We start from the raw sequence: 17241 nt of genomic DNA on the forward strand, positions 1-17241 counted from the left end.
TGGCCATAAGTACTTTCAAAAATGACTAGAAGTCATAGAATAGTTGTGAATTATTTTCCATTAAAAATGTAAATTAAGAAAGAGCATGCCCAAATAGATGTGCACCTATGAAACTAATTTGAATAAATCCATCAAAGTATTTAGAAAGATGCAACCATAGATAAAGCTTCACTTCTTATACAATCTTGGGAACTTTGATTTTGTTTTATTAAACTTCTTTGGCATACTTATCCTTGCCTTCTTTATACTTATAGTAGCAAGAACTTTTTAGATTTAGTTATGAACTTGGTCTACTTTCTTCTATCAATTGCACAGCTTTTTGGCATAGACTTTGAACTTTATTGTTAACTTTTTCTATGGACATAGTTATAGTATTTCTATGATTCATGTTGAAAATATATAAGATTTTTATTTTAAGAGTATTTATAAGCTTGTAAAGATCTACAATAGTTGCAAATCTATTTTCTTTTTTAATAAAAATATCATCCTTAATTTTTTCTTCCATAGACATCTCAAACAAATCCAAAAGTCAAATAAGAAGAAGGTAATTTGCAAGCTCTAATATCAAATAAAAATTTCCACAAAGAAAGATAATCTTCTCTCATTAAGAAAAAAAATAGTATTAAAAAACTAAAATATTGGTTTAAAAGTAGATAGTTTTCAACCTTCAAAAATACAATAATAGAAGTGAAATAATCCACTCACTTTTAAAACAAAACAAAAACAATGAGTTAGCATCTTTGTTAATCTATCAAAGATATGAATCTCAAAGAACTAAAAGATCAATACATTCTTGTGTTACACAAAAAGATTAGGTAATCAATCAAAGATGATATAATATTAAAATAAAATAACTATTAACAAAGTTTAAAAAATAAATAAAAATAAATAAATAAAAAATAAAAAAAACTATAAAATCTTGAAATAAGACTAAGGACTAGAAACGCATTGATAAGAGTGAAAAAGGCTTCACTCTTGCCTCTATATATACTATCTAATTAGGAGTTATATGGCAACGTTCTACAAAACCTTTGACATGTATCCAACTTGTAAGACATATATCTTAATTTACAATACAACTTTTTTATATATGCGCTATATAGTTATCTTATACCACAAGCTATCAATACATGTAATATGTGGCTAATTTATTGGCCAAGTTTCTAACCTACGAATCAACTATAAATATATGTAAAGTTAAAGTCATATCTACAAAGCTTTTAGGAAGCTTATTTATAAAATATTATCAAATTAAATTTCTTTAATTTAATTCTATCTATTCATATTATCTTAATAATTATTAGAATAAATATGTATGTCTATGATATGCATATAATAAAAATTTATCTTGTAAGTTAAACATATATCTTGTAAGTTATGCATGTATTGTAGGTCTTATAGAATGTCACCACGTAATTCTTAGTTATATAGTATATAAGGAAGCAAGAATAAAATATTCTTTATTTTTTCAATGTCTTTCTTATTCTTAGTTTTACTTTAAGAATCTCTAGTCTTCTTATCTTTCATAATAATAATTTTAGTTTAAATATTATAATATTTTAAAGTGAATATCTATTCTTTTTTATTAATAAAAGATTGTATCGATATTATTATTGTTTGTAATTCATATCTTTGAGAAGTGTTATTGAATAAGTTTTTAAAAACTTAGAAATTATTGTCATAATTTTATTTGTATTTCTACAAAAAAAATATTTATAGTTTGTATCTTTCAAAGATTCAATTATTCAATGCAATAGTATAAGAAGTAAGGAATTTCAGTGAATTTGCTTTCACCATTGTTAATAATAAATCTTTGATATTATTTTTTAATTCATATCAAACTTAGTTGATTAGGACTTTATTATTCTAATCGACTTTGTAAGTAAGACTTTGAAATTAAACAACATAAATTATTACTATTAGTGATCTTTACTATAAAAAATAAAAAAATAAATTATTTTAGCTATTCTTTCTTATTCATTTTTTCTAAATATAATTATAAAAATCTTTAAGAATGAATTCAAATCATATAAGAGTTGTGAATCTTTTTCCATCAAAGGTACAAACAAAGACAAAGCAATAATTTATGTTGTTTGGTTTCAAAGTCTTACTTACAAATAAAACACTTTACAATTGATTTTGTAAGTAAGACTTTGAAATTAAACAACATAAATTCTTAAGTTGGATTTGTTTGTGTAGTCCTATTTAGAAGACTTTGAAATTAAACAACATAAATCCAACTTAAGAAATTCCATCAAGATATTATAAAGAATATACTTTTAAATAGAACTTTATTTATTTTAAAAAATTTAAAAATTTTGATCTTGTTCCATGAAATATTTTTAGCATATTAATCATTTTATTCTTTATATTTATAATGGTAAGATTTTTTGGACTTATTGTTGAGATTAATCTTCTTGAAACTTTTAATTATACAACTTCTTAACATAGACATTGGATAATACTTTTTATTTCTTTGATTGATAAAAGAATATGACTTTCATGGTTGATATTAATAATATATATATATATATATATATATATATATATATATATAGACAAAATTATAAAAAACTACAATCATTATAAATCTATTCTCATTTCTATTAAGTATAGCATTCATTATATATTTTTCTTCTAACTTTATAATAAAAAACCTCAATAAATCTACAAGTAAAAGTAGATAAGAATAATTTGTAATCCTAGTCTTAAATCAAAATTTCTACAAAGAAGATTAATCTATTTTCTTTATTAAAAATAAATAAATATTAAAAAATCAAAAATTATTAATTTAAAAGTATATATTTTTTAATATTTAAAATAATGCAATAAGTAGTAAAATAATTTATTTTTTTTTTTAAAAAATAAATATAATAAATAAATATTCTTATCAAATTATCAAAAATATGAATCATAACGAAATTCTAAAGAAGCAATATATTCTTGTTACACTCAAAATAAAGAAATAGAAAAATTAAAGGTAGATATTTTATAGAAATTAGAATGACTATTGCCTAATACAAAGAAACTAGAAATTATTAAGTTTAGACAAAAGTACAAGAAAATTGTTCACAAGAGTGAGAAAAGCCTCATTCTTGCATCTATATATACTATCTAACTAAGGAGCTACATGAAAATATTTATAGATCATTTGATATATATTCAATTTAGAAGACATGTATCTAAATTGCAAATCTTTTTTTTTTACATGTATGTCACATAGTCAAATTGTATCACAAAAAATCAACATATGCAACACATGGCCAAATTTTCAACCTACTAATCACCTACAAATACTCATAAAGTCAAATCTTTATCTAGTAAGATTTTAAGAAGCTTCTCTATAAGATATTATTAAATTTATTTACTTTTATTTTTATCTAACTCCTCTTATCCTCCTAATTATTAATGATAATATTGATATTGGTGACATGAATATTGGATTTGATAATCATTGTTGATAGTTTGAATAGAATAATTATTAAGATATTAATATTTTATTTTTCGTGTAAAGAAAAAATTATAATTTTGAGGTATATGTGATGCAAGGGATTCAATTCTTACAAGTAAATAGATACTAGCATCTTATAAGTTGCCATTCTATTATTTATAGATTTTATTTTTTTCTAAACTATAATTAGATAGAACTTATGAACAAATATGAGATGAATTACAAGAATAAGATAAATTTTAGGAATACTATGAAAGAATTGATACAAGAAGAAATCTTTAGATTATAATGTTCTAAATTGAATATTTGTACAAAATACAATATTTTTTATCAATCAAAAGCCAAATTAATATCAAAACTTTATTTTTTATCTAATTCATTATTTTTAGTATTAGCTTTATCATCATTAAACATGTCTATTAGTTTAGCTTAGTTCTAATTAAAAAAATAAGTTAAGTGTATTGTGAATAAAATAGAGAGTTACATTTAAGAAATGATTATAAAGTTTGACAAACAATGATCAATCTTACTTCATAATTAATAATAGTATTGGTAGTACAAATCTTTATTAGAGAATTTTTTAAACTTTGAATTTCAAGTACTTTTATATTAAATTTAAATACATGTGAAATAATACGTTTTCATAGATATCTTATAAATAGACTTATAAAGCTTGATTTCTAAATTTATAGTAGAATTAGTATGATTCATATAAAAATATCAAACTATTCATAGATATGTGATTCATGTTGGCCTATAAGATAAATATTTTAAAAAATTGCAAGGTGACTTTATTTTCTTATTAAAATATAAAAAAAATTACATACATTTATGCTTTATAATAAAGCCCATTAAAATGAATGATAAAGGTTGTTTAGAAAATATAGAAGTTAAAAAAGTTCATAGAATTAATATGTTGGAAACTTTGCTTGAGAATAAATGGCACAAGATTAAATAACTTCTTTAACAACTTTTCCTATTTAAAGTCACTAAAAAATCTCTTAAAATAAGCTCCAAAGTTTTGTTATAAGAAAATCATATTATGCTTAAAGTATTTATAATTATACTGAATGATTTAAAATATATATATACATCTTTTATAATAAAGAAATTTATTATTGAAATGTAATTTATTATATTTATTAATAAGATGATTTTCAACATGAAAAATAAAAAGGATTCATAAATGTTTTGATAAAAATCCATAAAAAGAAATATTAAAATCATCTATTTTTTTAATTTGTTGGCTCAAAGAAGCAAACTCTCTAGCTTCAAAAGAACAATTTATTATTGATCATAGACAAGATCTCTTTCTCTTGGTGCTAAATAAGAACATTTAGATAAATAATCTTAAAATCTTTGTTGTTTTTAAAGCTAATATGTAATATTATTTTTCAAATAAATAGATTATATTAAATCCTTTAATCAATCTTAGTTGTTAAAATTTTCTTAAAATTATAAAGATTAGAATAAATTAAAAATTTATAAATATTTTTATAATAATTTTTTGAAATAAATAAATTAATCTTATCCAAGAATTGTGATAAATATTAAATTTTATATCTTAATTCCGTTTTTATTTACTAAAAACATAAATTAAAAAAGATAATAATTTATAATATAATTGTAATAAAACAAAAAAGCTTTAAGCTAAAAAATTTTAAATATTAGTTTTTTAAAATTAATATAAATTTTATAATTTAGATTAATCTTTAATTATTTTTTTTTATCTTGATTATACCATTTATAATTGTATACTTTAAAAATTTAAATCAAATGTTGTATAAAGCATATTTTTACATCATTTTAAATAGTCAAATTTTTTCTTTTTCTTTTTTTGTTGTAATATACAATAGAATAAGTTTTTTAATATTATATTATGTATTATAATTGATATATATATATATATATATATATATATATATATAAAATTTTAAATAGAAAAAACAAATTATAATGTTTTGTTGAAGGTTTGCATTGAAGGTTTTTCAAATAAAGCTTGTATCTAAAGGAATCTAACAATGGATTATTGTTGTAAAATCTCAAAAGATTTATAAATTTATAAAAAGCGCTAAAGGAAAAATTCAAAATTTAGACATTAGTCTTGTTTTTCATATAATTTAAAAAAAAAAAATCCACTAAATATTTTAAGGTTTCATGTGACTATAAAATCTTCACTTACAATAAATGAACCACTGGAGTGGGCTTGTTTATCTCCTACAAATTTAAAGCACATATTTAACTTGTATATATACATGTACTAGCAGAAATTTGTGTCATTGGGCAAGGAAAAAGTTATGAAAGCTTCTGGAAGTGGTCTCTTCTAGTCTACGGAACCTTAGAAAGCCCCAAATTCGTATATTTTTCCATGTTCCCTTCTTCACAACCAATGAAAAGGCTTCTGTGTGTACACCTGAGCTGCTTTGTATAATAGACATATATATATATGTATATGTATATATAATGATTTGTAAAGAATCACTAAGGATTGACATTGTTATATTGCAACAAGCAATGTATTTATCAAAAAAACACATATTCCTAAAAAAAAGTCCTGGTATAAAATCAAGTTGTGACAGTCCATTCAAACATATTCAAATCCCAAAAAACAGATATTTTGCTAGTGGGAAAACATCATCACCTTAACATATATTGCAATGATGTTTTTTTCAAACTTTTGCACACCAAAACATGTACAACAAATGCAACAACCATGTCCGACAGTGTCGATCACTCACTTGTAAACATGACAAAGGAATATCTCGTAGTGTACGCCAATGATTTGTGCACGACTTGTCCGGCCATGACGCCTGAATTTGACAATCGTTGAGTAGATGGGCAGACCATGACGCCTGAATTGCGTAGATGGGCGGAAAAACTTCCGACGCAGGGATAGCAACACATCGTCGTCGTGCTCACAAGTGCCGCCTTCATGGCAATGGCATGCAATGCAATGTCACTCTCTTCAGTACAATACCCCAGCACAATACAATGCTTGTGCCCCTCGGAGCTCACCTCGCGGATCCGGCCCCCTCCCTCTCTGTCTCTGTCTCCGCCATCGGAATGCGGCATATCCTTCGCCTGTGGTTTCCTTGTCCCCCTTTGCGCCATTGCCTTCCGCGGCCCTCCAGCGACCCCGCAGCTCCACAGTTCTCGAGGTCTGGAATTCGGTGTTCGAAGTCGCGTTCTTCCAAGTTCGGGAATGGCACGGTGAGTCCCGTGGTTTCGAGATCCTTGGGCAATTTTGGAGGTGCGGTGGAGCTTTCTGAAGGGGTTTGATTGCCGCGAGGTGTAGAGGAGAGGGAGGGATACGAGCGGCATGGAGCATGAAGCGGATGAGTTGCAAAGTGCGCCACATGATGGGCGACTGGTGTTGGAGGATCGACTGAGAGGGAAGTCTTTGACGGTGCTGAGCAAGAGCCTTGTGAAGCCTGCGTCGGAGACGCCGAGCGAGAAGCGGTGGCTGGCGTTTTCGAATTTGGACTTGGAGTGGATGCCGTTTTACACTCCCGTGCTGTGCGCTTACAGGGAGAAGCCGGCGGGGAAGGATGTGGGAGATCATCTGCGGGAGTCGTTGAGGAAGGCGCTGGAGTTGTTTTATCCGCTGGCTGGAAGAGTAGTGACGGGCGGCGAGCAAGGGCCGGGGATTGACTGTAACGATGCGGGCGCCGTGTTCGTGGAGGCGAGCATCGATGCGGATGTGGACGAGGTGCAATTCAACGAGGATTTTCAGCCGTCGTTTATTCTGACGGGCATGGAGGCGGCAGGAATGGGTGGTTATCCGAAGCTCCCCGACAAATCTTCAGGGCGGCCTGGTCTCATCGTGCAGGTTTCTTCTCTCATCGTATTTGGGCATGCAACAAGTATGAATGTGATAGTTTGTTTGAGCCACAATCTGCACTGATTTCTCTTAGCTTATGTTGTTGAGCTCCAAGGTCAACCAGGTTTGTGCTTCTTACATGTTTTGTTTTTGTGTTTGCAGTTGACGCACTTTAGGTGCGGTGGCATTACTGTGGCATTCAATTGGGCGCACCCGGTAGCTGATGGATACTCTGGGTTGCACTTTTTGAAGTCTTGGGCAGAAATCGCTCGCGGAAAAGAAGTTTCTCTTCTTCCCGTCCACGAGCGTCACCTTGTGAAGCCGAGAAATCCTAACGTTCTCTCTAATCCCTTCCCCGGAGTTCCAGAACGCCCAGACGGCAACGGCGATCTAACTCATGATTTGCATATTAAGGACACTGGCAGAAATTCAGGCGAGGAGAAAAAATTCATTGAAGGAAAGGCCGAGGAAAAGGAGACTTCTCTCATAGTGCAGGTAATCGAAATAAGTGGGCGAGATGTTGGTAACTTGAAGCGGGAGGTGGAAAATGGAGTGTCTGTCGCAATGCCTCGCTTATCGCGGGTGAGCTGTGTCTCAGCCCACTTGTGGCGAGCTCTAGTGAAAGCACGCAACCTTCCTGGCGCAGACTTCACTAGATTTTGGATGCTTGTCGAAGGTAGGAAGAAGTTTTCCGTTCCCATGGGCTATTTTGGCAATGTTCTCGGCAGCCGTATCGCTACCACAACAGTAAGCGACTTATTGAACAAGCCGCTGGCTTTTTCAGCACACTTGATTCAGGCCGCTGTCCAACAGGCCACAAAGGATTGGTATCAGGATATTGTGGATTGGATGGAAGCGAAGCAGGACATGGAACGCCCTGGACAAGTCTTCGGTTCTGAGCACGAGTGCGGCGCCTCATGGCAGAATCGTTTCCCATATTATGAGCTGGACTTCGCCTTTGGAGCTCCTTTGTGTGCTATGCGCAATGCCAATGGCGGTTGGAATGGTTTTGTCATTGTCCTCCCTAGCAATCAAAACAGTGAAAATTACACTGCTATGGTGCACGCAACTCCTGAGGTCATGGAGAGATTTATACCTTTGCTGCACAACTTCAATCATTCCTCACAACTGATTTCCTCTTAGTTCCCTTCATGTGAAACCTACTATACATCAGGGTTTGTTTTACAGATATTAGAATCCTCTCTTATGACCAATACTGATGGGCTCAAAGCATTGGGATTTATATAATTGTTAAATTTGGTTTGAATGTAATCATTCTGATTACAACACTATTCCTGCCCACAAGCTTTCAGTTGTTCAATAGCTCACATTTGTCTAAGTCACTGCAACTCAAAACCTGTTCCTCTATTTCTGTTTTATAGAAATTTTAATTCATTCAGCTGGGAAATACGCTGTTCTGTTAGGTTTTGTGGAAAATAGTTCTGGCGCTGGGATTATTCTGTTTCGTGCTGGGCCTGGTACTAACCATCAATTTGAAGGCGCAGAAATACTTCAACCATAATGAGCTTAAGTGGTGATAATTCCTTGTAGTGAGCGAACCCTAGAAGTTGCTTGAATTCCAACGATTTGGTGACGACGGAGTGAGGAGGGATTATTAAGTGAAAGTGTTGGAGTCGAATCCTGCGGCCATTGCGCAACGGCAAAGTCATGTATGTAGAAATTAATGCGGCGACCGAATTGCTTTCTAGGAAGCGTAACATTCTCCCTACCTTCCAAGGCATCACGTGGTTACTGGTAACGAGGACCTCATTACTGTTTCGACAGGCAAAGAGGATGCGCCACATGAGTACAATTTGGCGCAACTTACTCGACTGTATAGAATTCGCGATTGGAGGAAAAGTTAGAGTAAGAGCGAGAGCTGTGCCATCATTTGTGTCCAGAATATTCGGAAATACCTCCTTGGTTTCATAGGATAGAAATCCCTGTAAGTGCGTCTGGCTCGGCGAGAATCCTTAGCGACGGGCAGAACATGAACGTCGAGGAGCTCATCATGCAGTGCAATTTAAGAGGGAGCTGTTCCCCTTGCACACATTGTTCAGGGTAGAGTTCCTCAGTAAGACAAAACAAGTAAAATATCAGGGCAGCCACGGAGCACATCGTTTCGCTTGAATTCTATGGAATAGTCGTAGTCTCTCCAAGGGGTTGAAGAACGAGATACGCCACACAAATAAGAACAAAATTAGATCAGTAGAAGGTGTCCTAGTGACATCACGCTCTGACTTCTCGAGGTCTGAGCCTATTCTGGGGCGATGCCGATTGGATTCCAAAGCAACTCAATAGAGGTTGGTGCGTATCGCGTATCTCGCTCTTTCGATTCTATTCTCCTGCAGCAGGTCAGACGACGACGAAGCTCGTGCTTGCTCCAGTGGTGGGACCCATATATGAGTAATGTTTATATCTGTTCAGAAGAATTGACTTTTGATGAAACTTCAAAAACAAACAAAAGAATTTGAGACTAAACTATTGTTGTTAATGAGAAATAATTGAGAATCCACCTAGTTCAGTGCCTTTAATGAATGAATAGTATTTGACTTCTACATATGTTGGTATCATCCATTAAATGACAAAAAGTAACTTCTTCCATGCAATATAAGTTAAAGAGACAAAGAAGCCTTCTCATTGATCAAACTAGGGAACATGGATAACAAGGAAATAGATCAATGGTAGTGCCAAAGCTTATAGTGCTCAAAGGCATGTGTTTCAGTTAGTTAAGATTAATGTAGGTTAACATGTAAAAAGATCTTCAATTTACTAGTTGTTTAGCACATCATTTCACATGTACAATGGCAGATGTTTCTACTAGTTTGAATATATATATATATATATATATATATATATATATATCCACACACACACATATAAAACATGTGTGATTCATTTAATATAATATATGTTCAGATAACATAACTATGAACTTGGGCCATGAATTATAAAAGTAAGAAAAATCACCCTATTGCTCATGTAAATGTATGAGATGGAACATAAGTATGGATGAAATAAATAAAATAAGCGGTGAAAAGGAGAAATTTTGTTGAAAACTGCTAAGAATTTTTTTCTATTATTAACTTGACTGAGATCCAAGCCTACAAGTTGAAGGTTCCGAAATAGATTTCTCTTTTTTATGCTTTGTTAAACAGCTCAAAGAAATCCTGCTGGAGTAATCGAACATTTGACTTGAATACTCAAATGAAAAAATCAATCTCATGCATGCAATCTCAATCGTGACCAGATACCACCATATCGTTTCCTCTAACTTTACATTGTTTCATTTTTGTTTTACTTGTGAGATTGCCTATAAACGGAGCATAGAATATTTCACACCAGCAGGACTTATTCTTCGACGAGCTACTGGCCGGCAAAGTGCTCCACTAAAACAAATAAAAATTACCAAGTAGTCGCAGAGCCCTTTCTCTAGGGCTCCCATGTCCCCTAACCCTAACTACTAACAGTCATCCATCGTCCATCCACACACCCGCGTATCATCCATCCGTTCCCAGATCCCTGCGCTAGTCATTCTCATGCTTGCGAAGAGGGAAATATCCTTCTATTTCAAGCAGGGATACAATCCAGTTGTAGAACTATCTAGATGCCACGGGATTGTTTTTAAACGTATCCAGTCCCTATGTGCATGAATCCACCTATCATCATGGCATTCCATACCATACGTAATACGAGTATGTATGTTGCATGCTGAGGTTACAATACCGAAGTTGGTGTATATGCGCGGCAGCAGCCCCGCGATAGCAAGGCCTCCCTCCGCGTCCATACAAACTGCCTCCGCGACGTTGACGATCCACCACAAACACCTGAAAAGCGGTTTCGGGATCGTGCCATCGTGTGTTGTTGATCTCTTCCGTAGAGTGGAGCAGCAGCAGCTCTTTCCCACAGGTGAGTGTTACGCGTTAGGTACTAGAGGTGGCCATGTTGTTAGAGGATGCAGCTAGGTCCGACGCTGGTTCATGGTGGGCCAACGGTGGATCAATCGTGGTGGCTAGAGATTCCCGAGAATGGTGACTTAGGCTGGGACGGTGGCGTTGGAATTGTGGCGCCGAGGGATCCGCTGTTGGCGAGTTAGTGGATTTGTGATTAAGTAGTGATCGTGGTCATGAGTTCTGCGTGTTTTGATAAAATGGTTTACGTGTTTGGGGCGGCTGGGCTAGCATTGGCGTTTGGGATTTTAGGAGAACCTTGAGTGGTTCTCTGCAGGCGGAGATTTGGGAGGATAGCTCCGACTTCTCCTTGTTGGTTGAGTTGGAGCCCATTGTGGTTTCGACAGCAGATATATCGATTTTGAGTCACGCTGTAATCGTGTGTCTTGAGAGGGTGGAAAGGTGGATCCCGTGTTCAGCAATTTGCTGTACGTCGCGGTTTGTTGGTTTCGGCACATGCGGTCGTCTGTGTCTGCACTCAAGGGTTCCCTCGTGGGATGGAAGTCCTGGATGGCCGGGTTGCCCACAGTGCGCTACGAACACAGTTGTGTTGCCTTGGACCCGCTGAATTTTGATACTTAGTCTTTGAGCCGATTATAAGATTTTATCGGTGCGGTCGCGAATCTATCGAAGTTCGCATCGTTTCCAGTATACAGATCTTGTACAATGCGTTCTTTGTTTTTCTCTGTCTAACAGTATTCTGCTTAGTTGTGGTGGTCAGTTCGTTGCAGGAATTTTATCCCAAATTGGAAGAAAAATATTCACTCGTGTTTGAATTATATTGTGGGGTTTTAGCACATGGATTCTGAACAATAGAATTTACACGCTTGGCATTGGCGCGAGGGAAGAAGGCAGCGTTGGTGAGAAGGAACTTAGACGTTAGATACGATGGTGGAATGTTTGGACAAAGAAATCAACAGGGTGCATGTCAATGGGACGTCTCATCAGACCCCTACCCCTAAGACAGTGGACGCTGAAGTGGAGCCTAGGAAGCGTTGCTTGTGGTTCGAAGAGGAGCTGGAAGAGGATCTTCGCTGGGTGTTCGGCGTCTCCAAGTAAGATTGTAAAACTCATTGATATTCCTTTAGGTCTGTGTTATCGTCCTAGCTCGTTATGTTTTTTCCGTCAGAAAGGTTACAAATCACCAGTGGAGATTAATGTCAAGGAGTGTTCAGTATTTTCTGTCTCTCGCTGAGGTTAGGAATGGGACAAGGAGGTGTGTTTATTTTTTGGACAGCGACGCACTCAATTGAGTCTTGAGGGATACCCCATCTTTGCCGTCTACATCTCCAGCTGCCTTTGTCACTTTACTTTGACTCTTTGCAAAATTCCGTGCAGCCATGGTAGTATCAGTAGACTGCTCTATCTCAAAAGGCTCGCCCTAAAACAATTTTTTTAGATAAATAATTCCAGATCCTCATGATAGTTTTATCCTCTTGCTTTTCTGATATTTTCTCTGAACGGAAGAATTCAGCGATTCTCGCCGCATTTTAGGAGGAAAACAGGATAGTCGATAGTTTAACTGGAATTAAATGGGAGCGTTGCAGTCTTCGCAACCAGCAGTCGCTCATATTCACAAATTTACCCAGCGGTCAGTCTCGTATCCGATCTCCCAGGCAACTCATTCAATGTAGCCGCTTGCATATCCCCGGGCTTTTGAGGATCTTGGATTCAGAACTGATAAACTATCTTTTATTAGTACGAGGGTGTGTTGAAGCGCCGCTGTCTGTTCTCGTTAAATCGTCAACGGCCATAGTCGTTGTTTCCGGACAAGGATATTCGGGTATCGCCACCTCAGTCCACTCTCGGCCGTCGATTATGATCCCCAAATTTTTATATTCGTATCGTGCTGCCAGGCTAATGATTAATTCACAACACTTTTGTCTACTTTTTTCTTCGTTTTAATTTGTGAGAGAAAGGCGTAAGAACCAGTGCATGTTTGGTAGGGCTTTCACACTAGATCTACTCTGTTCTGAAGTGACGTTACAGTTAGCATGCGGGCAGATATTTCAGAGGAGTCGTGGAACTTAGTTTACTTATCTGGACATTCAGGCCGTTAACTATTTGCTTCTTAATACAAGTAATTAATTTTAGGTTATTGTCGTGTCTCAAATATTGCCTCTAATTCTATACAAGATGTAACATTTCTGAAATTAAATTTGGTTATTCTCGTAAAGTTTCAAGTTGGACTAAATAACTCGGGCATCCCTTTGTTGATCGGTATCTTAAGCTTGGTTCTTACTGGGCATTTGTTCCTGTCCTGTTTTGAGGTGGGCCTCTTGAGCTTGAGAAGTCACGCAGTGGTTGCTATGTCCATGTCACCGAGCAGGACGGTGGAAAAATGGTTGCTGTATTATAACTTTTGCTGTTCTGCTGGATGTCGTGAATCAGGCTGCTTTTGTTGCCTCCTACATTCATGTATTAGACTTTCATATTTTCTTTAGATTATATTACTTCTTTATCTCGTACGGTTTTAATCGTTAGTGTCGTTATGCCCACAGCACGAGACTTAGCATCAGAACGGTCATCTTGGAGTTGCCGTGACCAGAATTCCACCCATCCACCTAAGTTCTGTCCTCCTTCATGATGACCAACTAATTTGAGTGTGATGTGTGAAATTCATTCATCTCTGAGAGCATGACTACCAACAGCCCTCCACCTTGTTGCAAGCATTTTCAGGGCCTTGAAAAGATCTTCGTTTATGGCCAAAGTCTCCATAAACTGTACCACGGAGCATCCTTTTTTTTTTTGTCCTTTCGCATTAGTATCTTGTGAGAGCATATTTGTGGGGTGTTTCACACAGAATAGTTATTTTTCCAATTTATTACCCACCAAAGAACCTTTCAAATCCAGGTGTCAGGAAAAGCTGATAGTGGGCACTTCTCGGTAATTCCTGTATCATATCTTCTACATACATAAATCAAGGGTTCGTGAGTTAGCGGACATGCCGAAAAACTAATAAAATAGAAGGTGGTTCTTCTCGTGGAAATGTTTTATAGCCCTGCAAAACTAATGCATGCGTTTAACTTCAGTTGTCGCCTGCATTGCACGTGGCAGGATTTTGCACACTGGAGTGAGTGAGTTTCAGAACATCGAGTTGGTGGAAAGTGGGCCCTTCGGCAAGGTCTGATTCTAATGACTTGAAACTATTTATCTTGGATTAAATTGCAACTTCCAGGCGCTTTCAACAACTTGAATGTTTGTTGTAGTTTTGTGATGGATTGTACAAATGCACGTGTGGTCAGGTATTGATTTTGGATGGCAAGCTTCAGAGCGCCGAGGCGGATGAATTCGTTTATCATGAATCCATTGTCCATCCAGCTCTGCTTTATCATTCCAAGTATTCCTCTTCATCCATGGCAAATCTTCTTACTACTGCATTTATCTGAATCTGTCGCATTGGGTTGATCAAACAAATCATAACAGCCTCCGCACATTTCTATCAAGTTTTAGACTCTCGTACGAATGTTTGTTTGACTTGTGGCCTTGCAGTCCCAAGAGCGTCTTCATAATGGGAGGTGGCGAAGGTTCAACTGCGCGGGAGGCTCTTAGACACCGAAGTGTTGAGAGAGTCATCATGTGCGATATTGATGAGGCGAGTCTACATTTGAGATCATTTGTTTATTTATATATCCATTTGTTTTTCCCATGTCCTTGTAGTCTGTTGGTTGATGGGACAAGTCATCTGCGAGGTTCACTTTCTTTTTGGTCAAAGGGTGTTCGCTAAGGATTTTATGCATTTCTGGTGATTATTGGTGCAGGAAGTCGTGGAGTTCTGCCGGAAACATCTCACTGTCAATGGCGAAGCATTTCGCAGCGACAGGCTTGAACTCATTATCAATTGTGCCAGGTCTGTGCAGTTTTTTGCTGAATCATAGGTTTAGACGTTGCTAGGAAGAAGTTCTTTTCCTTCAAGGCAATTTAGGGCTTCAGATAAACTGCCAGAAGCATTTGATGTAGCTGAGAAGCAACAGTTAAGATTTTTGTTTTTTATTTAATTTTTTTTTATCTGAACTCAATTTTCACTTTTAGATATAATGTAATATGGCAGGGCAGAGCTGGTGAAAACAACGGAGAAGTTCGATATCTTAATTGGTGACTTGGCAGATCCAGTTGAAGGAGGCCCATGTTATAAGTTGTATACTAAATCATTCTATGAACGTGTCCTGAAGCCAAGATTGAAGGATGGTGGAATTCTGGTCACACAAGTGAGACTCTTACTCAACTCATTCATGAGTTGCTCCTATATATTTTTTACTTTTTGCATTTTGTCAATTCTAATAACAGTAAGGTTCAGATAACAAAATTCTGATCCCTCAATCTGTAGCTGTTTCGAAAGCATTCACACTTTTAGTTCTTTTCTCAATAAAAAAAAAAAACGGGCTTATACTTAAGATCACAATATGTTGCCCAAATGTAGGGAGGACCTGCAGGTATCCTATCACATACGGAAGTTTACTCTTCTATTTATAATACTTTGAGAAAAACCTTCAAATGTAAGCATTCGCAAAGACTTCAATGTTCAACTCGCAGTAAACGCAGAGTTTTCACTCAATAGAACCTTTGAAGCATTTATTTTTGAAGAAATCCTATTTTCGTTAGCTGTTGATATTGAAGTTCTTTAGCAAGTTGCCACGGCATATGAATTTCTTTTTTAAAGATGAATGGTAAACCTGTATTGCAGATGTAATACCATATGCAGCGCACGTGCCATCGTATGCTGATACTTGGGGGTGGATTATGGTTAGCTACTCTTCACTGTCTAGGAAATGAACTGGCTGGGATACCCTAAGCTTATATTAGAAGTTTTTGGCTACATTTACCATTTTCTCTGGAATTCTTTATCAACATTCATTATTAGATCTCCTTTTGTCCACCTGTACAGGCCTCAGACCAACCTTTCCCAAAAATCAGTGCCGAGGAGACCGATAGTAGAATAAAGCATCGTATTGATGGAGAACTCAAGTTCCTAGATGGCGAAGCCTTATTTGCCAGCATTGCTCTCAACAAACATGTTCGCAAGAGGTACAACCCACTTGAATTATGCTTTCGGTGATTCTTTGAAGCCATAGTAACTCCTAGCAAATCTGAAGCGGAAATGAAATATTAAATACCTTCTAACTGGAAAACGATGGGTTTGTTTGTGTCTATCCACAGCCTTGCAGCAGAGCGACACGTGTATACAGAGGAGTCGGCACGGTTCATTCATGGACATGGTACTGCTTTGAAGAATTGATTAACCTTATGAAGTGCACAGTTCTAGTTCATAGTAGCAACTTTATCTCAATTACAAATGTTGGTAAACTAGACTTGCTCGGTGCAAGTCATAAAGCGCTTGCCATGTTGCAACTTTCTTCCTGAAGTAGACTAAACAAACATGCGTGTAGCTCTCGATCTAGAACCTGTCCCGAGTGCTGACGATAATATATTTCAAACATAGACTTCGATTAACAGTCGTTGTCAAGCCAGCCTCATGAGTTACGAAGAGAGGTAAAGAATTTGTTCAGTACTGTCGATAATGTACCAGTAGTAGTTACCTATGTTGCATAGTTAACGTTCTGAATTCTCACCAAGCCGTAACAGAAGGTGTAGCTTGATCTCCCTGGTTCTCACTTCAATGAAAACGTCAAAATCTTGTTCACTTGCAGTCTCTCAACAATTTCGCTTTTTGCTCGACTTCCTATCTGTGGTTGGCCTATGCTCAATGGGACTCTGTAGATAGCTCCACCAAAATATGCCAAAGTGTGACCAAATCATTGCAAAAATATGCCCTAGAACTTCTACTTCTATGATGATGTTTCTCAGTTGTGATACCCAAGGAAGCCCAAGCTGACATTGCTGTAAAGAAGGCACAGAGATTACATACTTTGTGCTGCTGGGTATTGTTAGCTCTCAACATGTTGGATCACTTTTAGTACAAATCAAGTGTAAGTGGAAGCTCAATTGGTTACATGTGTCAGTGTCATACTGCACAAGCAGGTGCAATGCATGTGTAGCAGTTGTGGTTAAAAAAAGATAGG

The 17241-nt window shown here is 35.7% G+C and overlaps 3 protein-coding genes across 4 annotated transcripts; all 3 read left to right on the plus strand.

The window, feature by feature from the left end:
* Positions 1-6770: 6770 nt before the first annotated feature.
* On the plus strand, positions 6771-8563 carry LOC112278540 (hydroxycinnamoyltransferase 1). Its single transcript, XM_024512165.3, has 2 exons — positions 6771-7280; positions 7434-8563. Exons 1-2 carry the CDS (start codon positions 6771-6773, stop codon positions 8412-8414), a joined length of 1491 nt encoding a protein of 496 aa, XP_024367933.1. The 3' UTR covers positions 8415-8563.
* A 2298-nt stretch (positions 8564-10861) lies between these two features.
* On the plus strand, positions 10862-12090 carry LOC149986269 (uncharacterized). 2 transcript variants are annotated; one of them, XM_090247359.1, is made up of 2 exons: positions 10862-11180; positions 11930-12090. In XM_090247359.1, the coding sequence occupies exons 1-2, from the start codon at positions 10973-10975 to the stop codon at positions 12028-12030; spliced, it is 309 nt and encodes a 102-aa protein (XP_090103485.1). In that variant the 5' UTR covers positions 10862-10972; the 3' UTR covers positions 12031-12090. The 2 variants fall into 2 exon arrangements, with proteins under 2 accessions (XP_090103485.1, XP_090103487.1); XM_090247361.1 differs by having other exon boundaries at positions 11943-12090.
* LOC112278342 (spermidine synthase 1) lies at positions 11243-16862 on the plus strand. Its single transcript, XM_090247362.1, has 10 exons — positions 11243-12276; positions 14279-14345; positions 14467-14561; positions 14714-14816; positions 14983-15071; positions 15273-15429; positions 15642-15717; positions 15906-15964; positions 16107-16246; positions 16379-16862. The coding sequence occupies exons 1-10, from the start codon at positions 12110-12112 to the stop codon at positions 16455-16457; spliced, it is 1032 nt and encodes a 343-aa protein (XP_090103488.1). The 5' UTR covers positions 11243-12109; the 3' UTR covers positions 16458-16862.
* The last annotated feature ends 379 nt before the right edge of the window (positions 16863-17241 follow it).

The sequence above is a fragment of the Physcomitrium patens genome, chromosome 25 (assembly GCF_059467195.1).
Source record: "Physcomitrium patens ecotype Gransden chromosome 25, ASM5946719v1, whole genome shotgun sequence".
Taxonomy (NCBI): domain Eukaryota; kingdom Viridiplantae; phylum Streptophyta; class Bryopsida; order Funariales; family Funariaceae; genus Physcomitrium; species Physcomitrium patens.

Coding starts and splice junctions, on each gene's coding strand:
- LOC112278540 (XM_024512165.3), top strand. CDS start 6,771: ATGGAGCATGAAGCGGATGAGTTGCAAAGTGCGCCACATGATGGGCGA. Junction 7,281..7,433: donor GGCCTGGTCTCATCGTGCAG/GTTTCTTCTCTC, acceptor TTGTGTTTGCAG/TTGACGCACTTTAGGTGCGG.
- LOC149986269 (XM_090247359.1), top strand. CDS start 10,973: ATGTTGCATGCTGAGGTTACAATACCGAAGTTGGTGTATATGCGCGGC. Junction 11,181..11,929: donor GCAGCAGCTCTTTCCCACAG/GTGAGTGTTACG, acceptor TATTCTGCTTAG/TTGTGGTGGTCAGTTCGTTG.
- LOC112278342 (XM_090247362.1), top strand. CDS start 12,110: ATGGTGGAATGTTTGGACAAAGAAATCAACAGGGTGCATGTCAATGGG. Junction 14,346..14,466: donor AAAGTGGGCCCTTCGGCAAG/GTCTGATTCTAA, acceptor ACGTGTGGTCAG/GTATTGATTTTGGATGGCAA. Junction 15,072..15,272: donor CTCATTATCAATTGTGCCAG/GTCTGTGCAGTT, acceptor GTAATATGGCAG/GGCAGAGCTGGTGAAAACAA.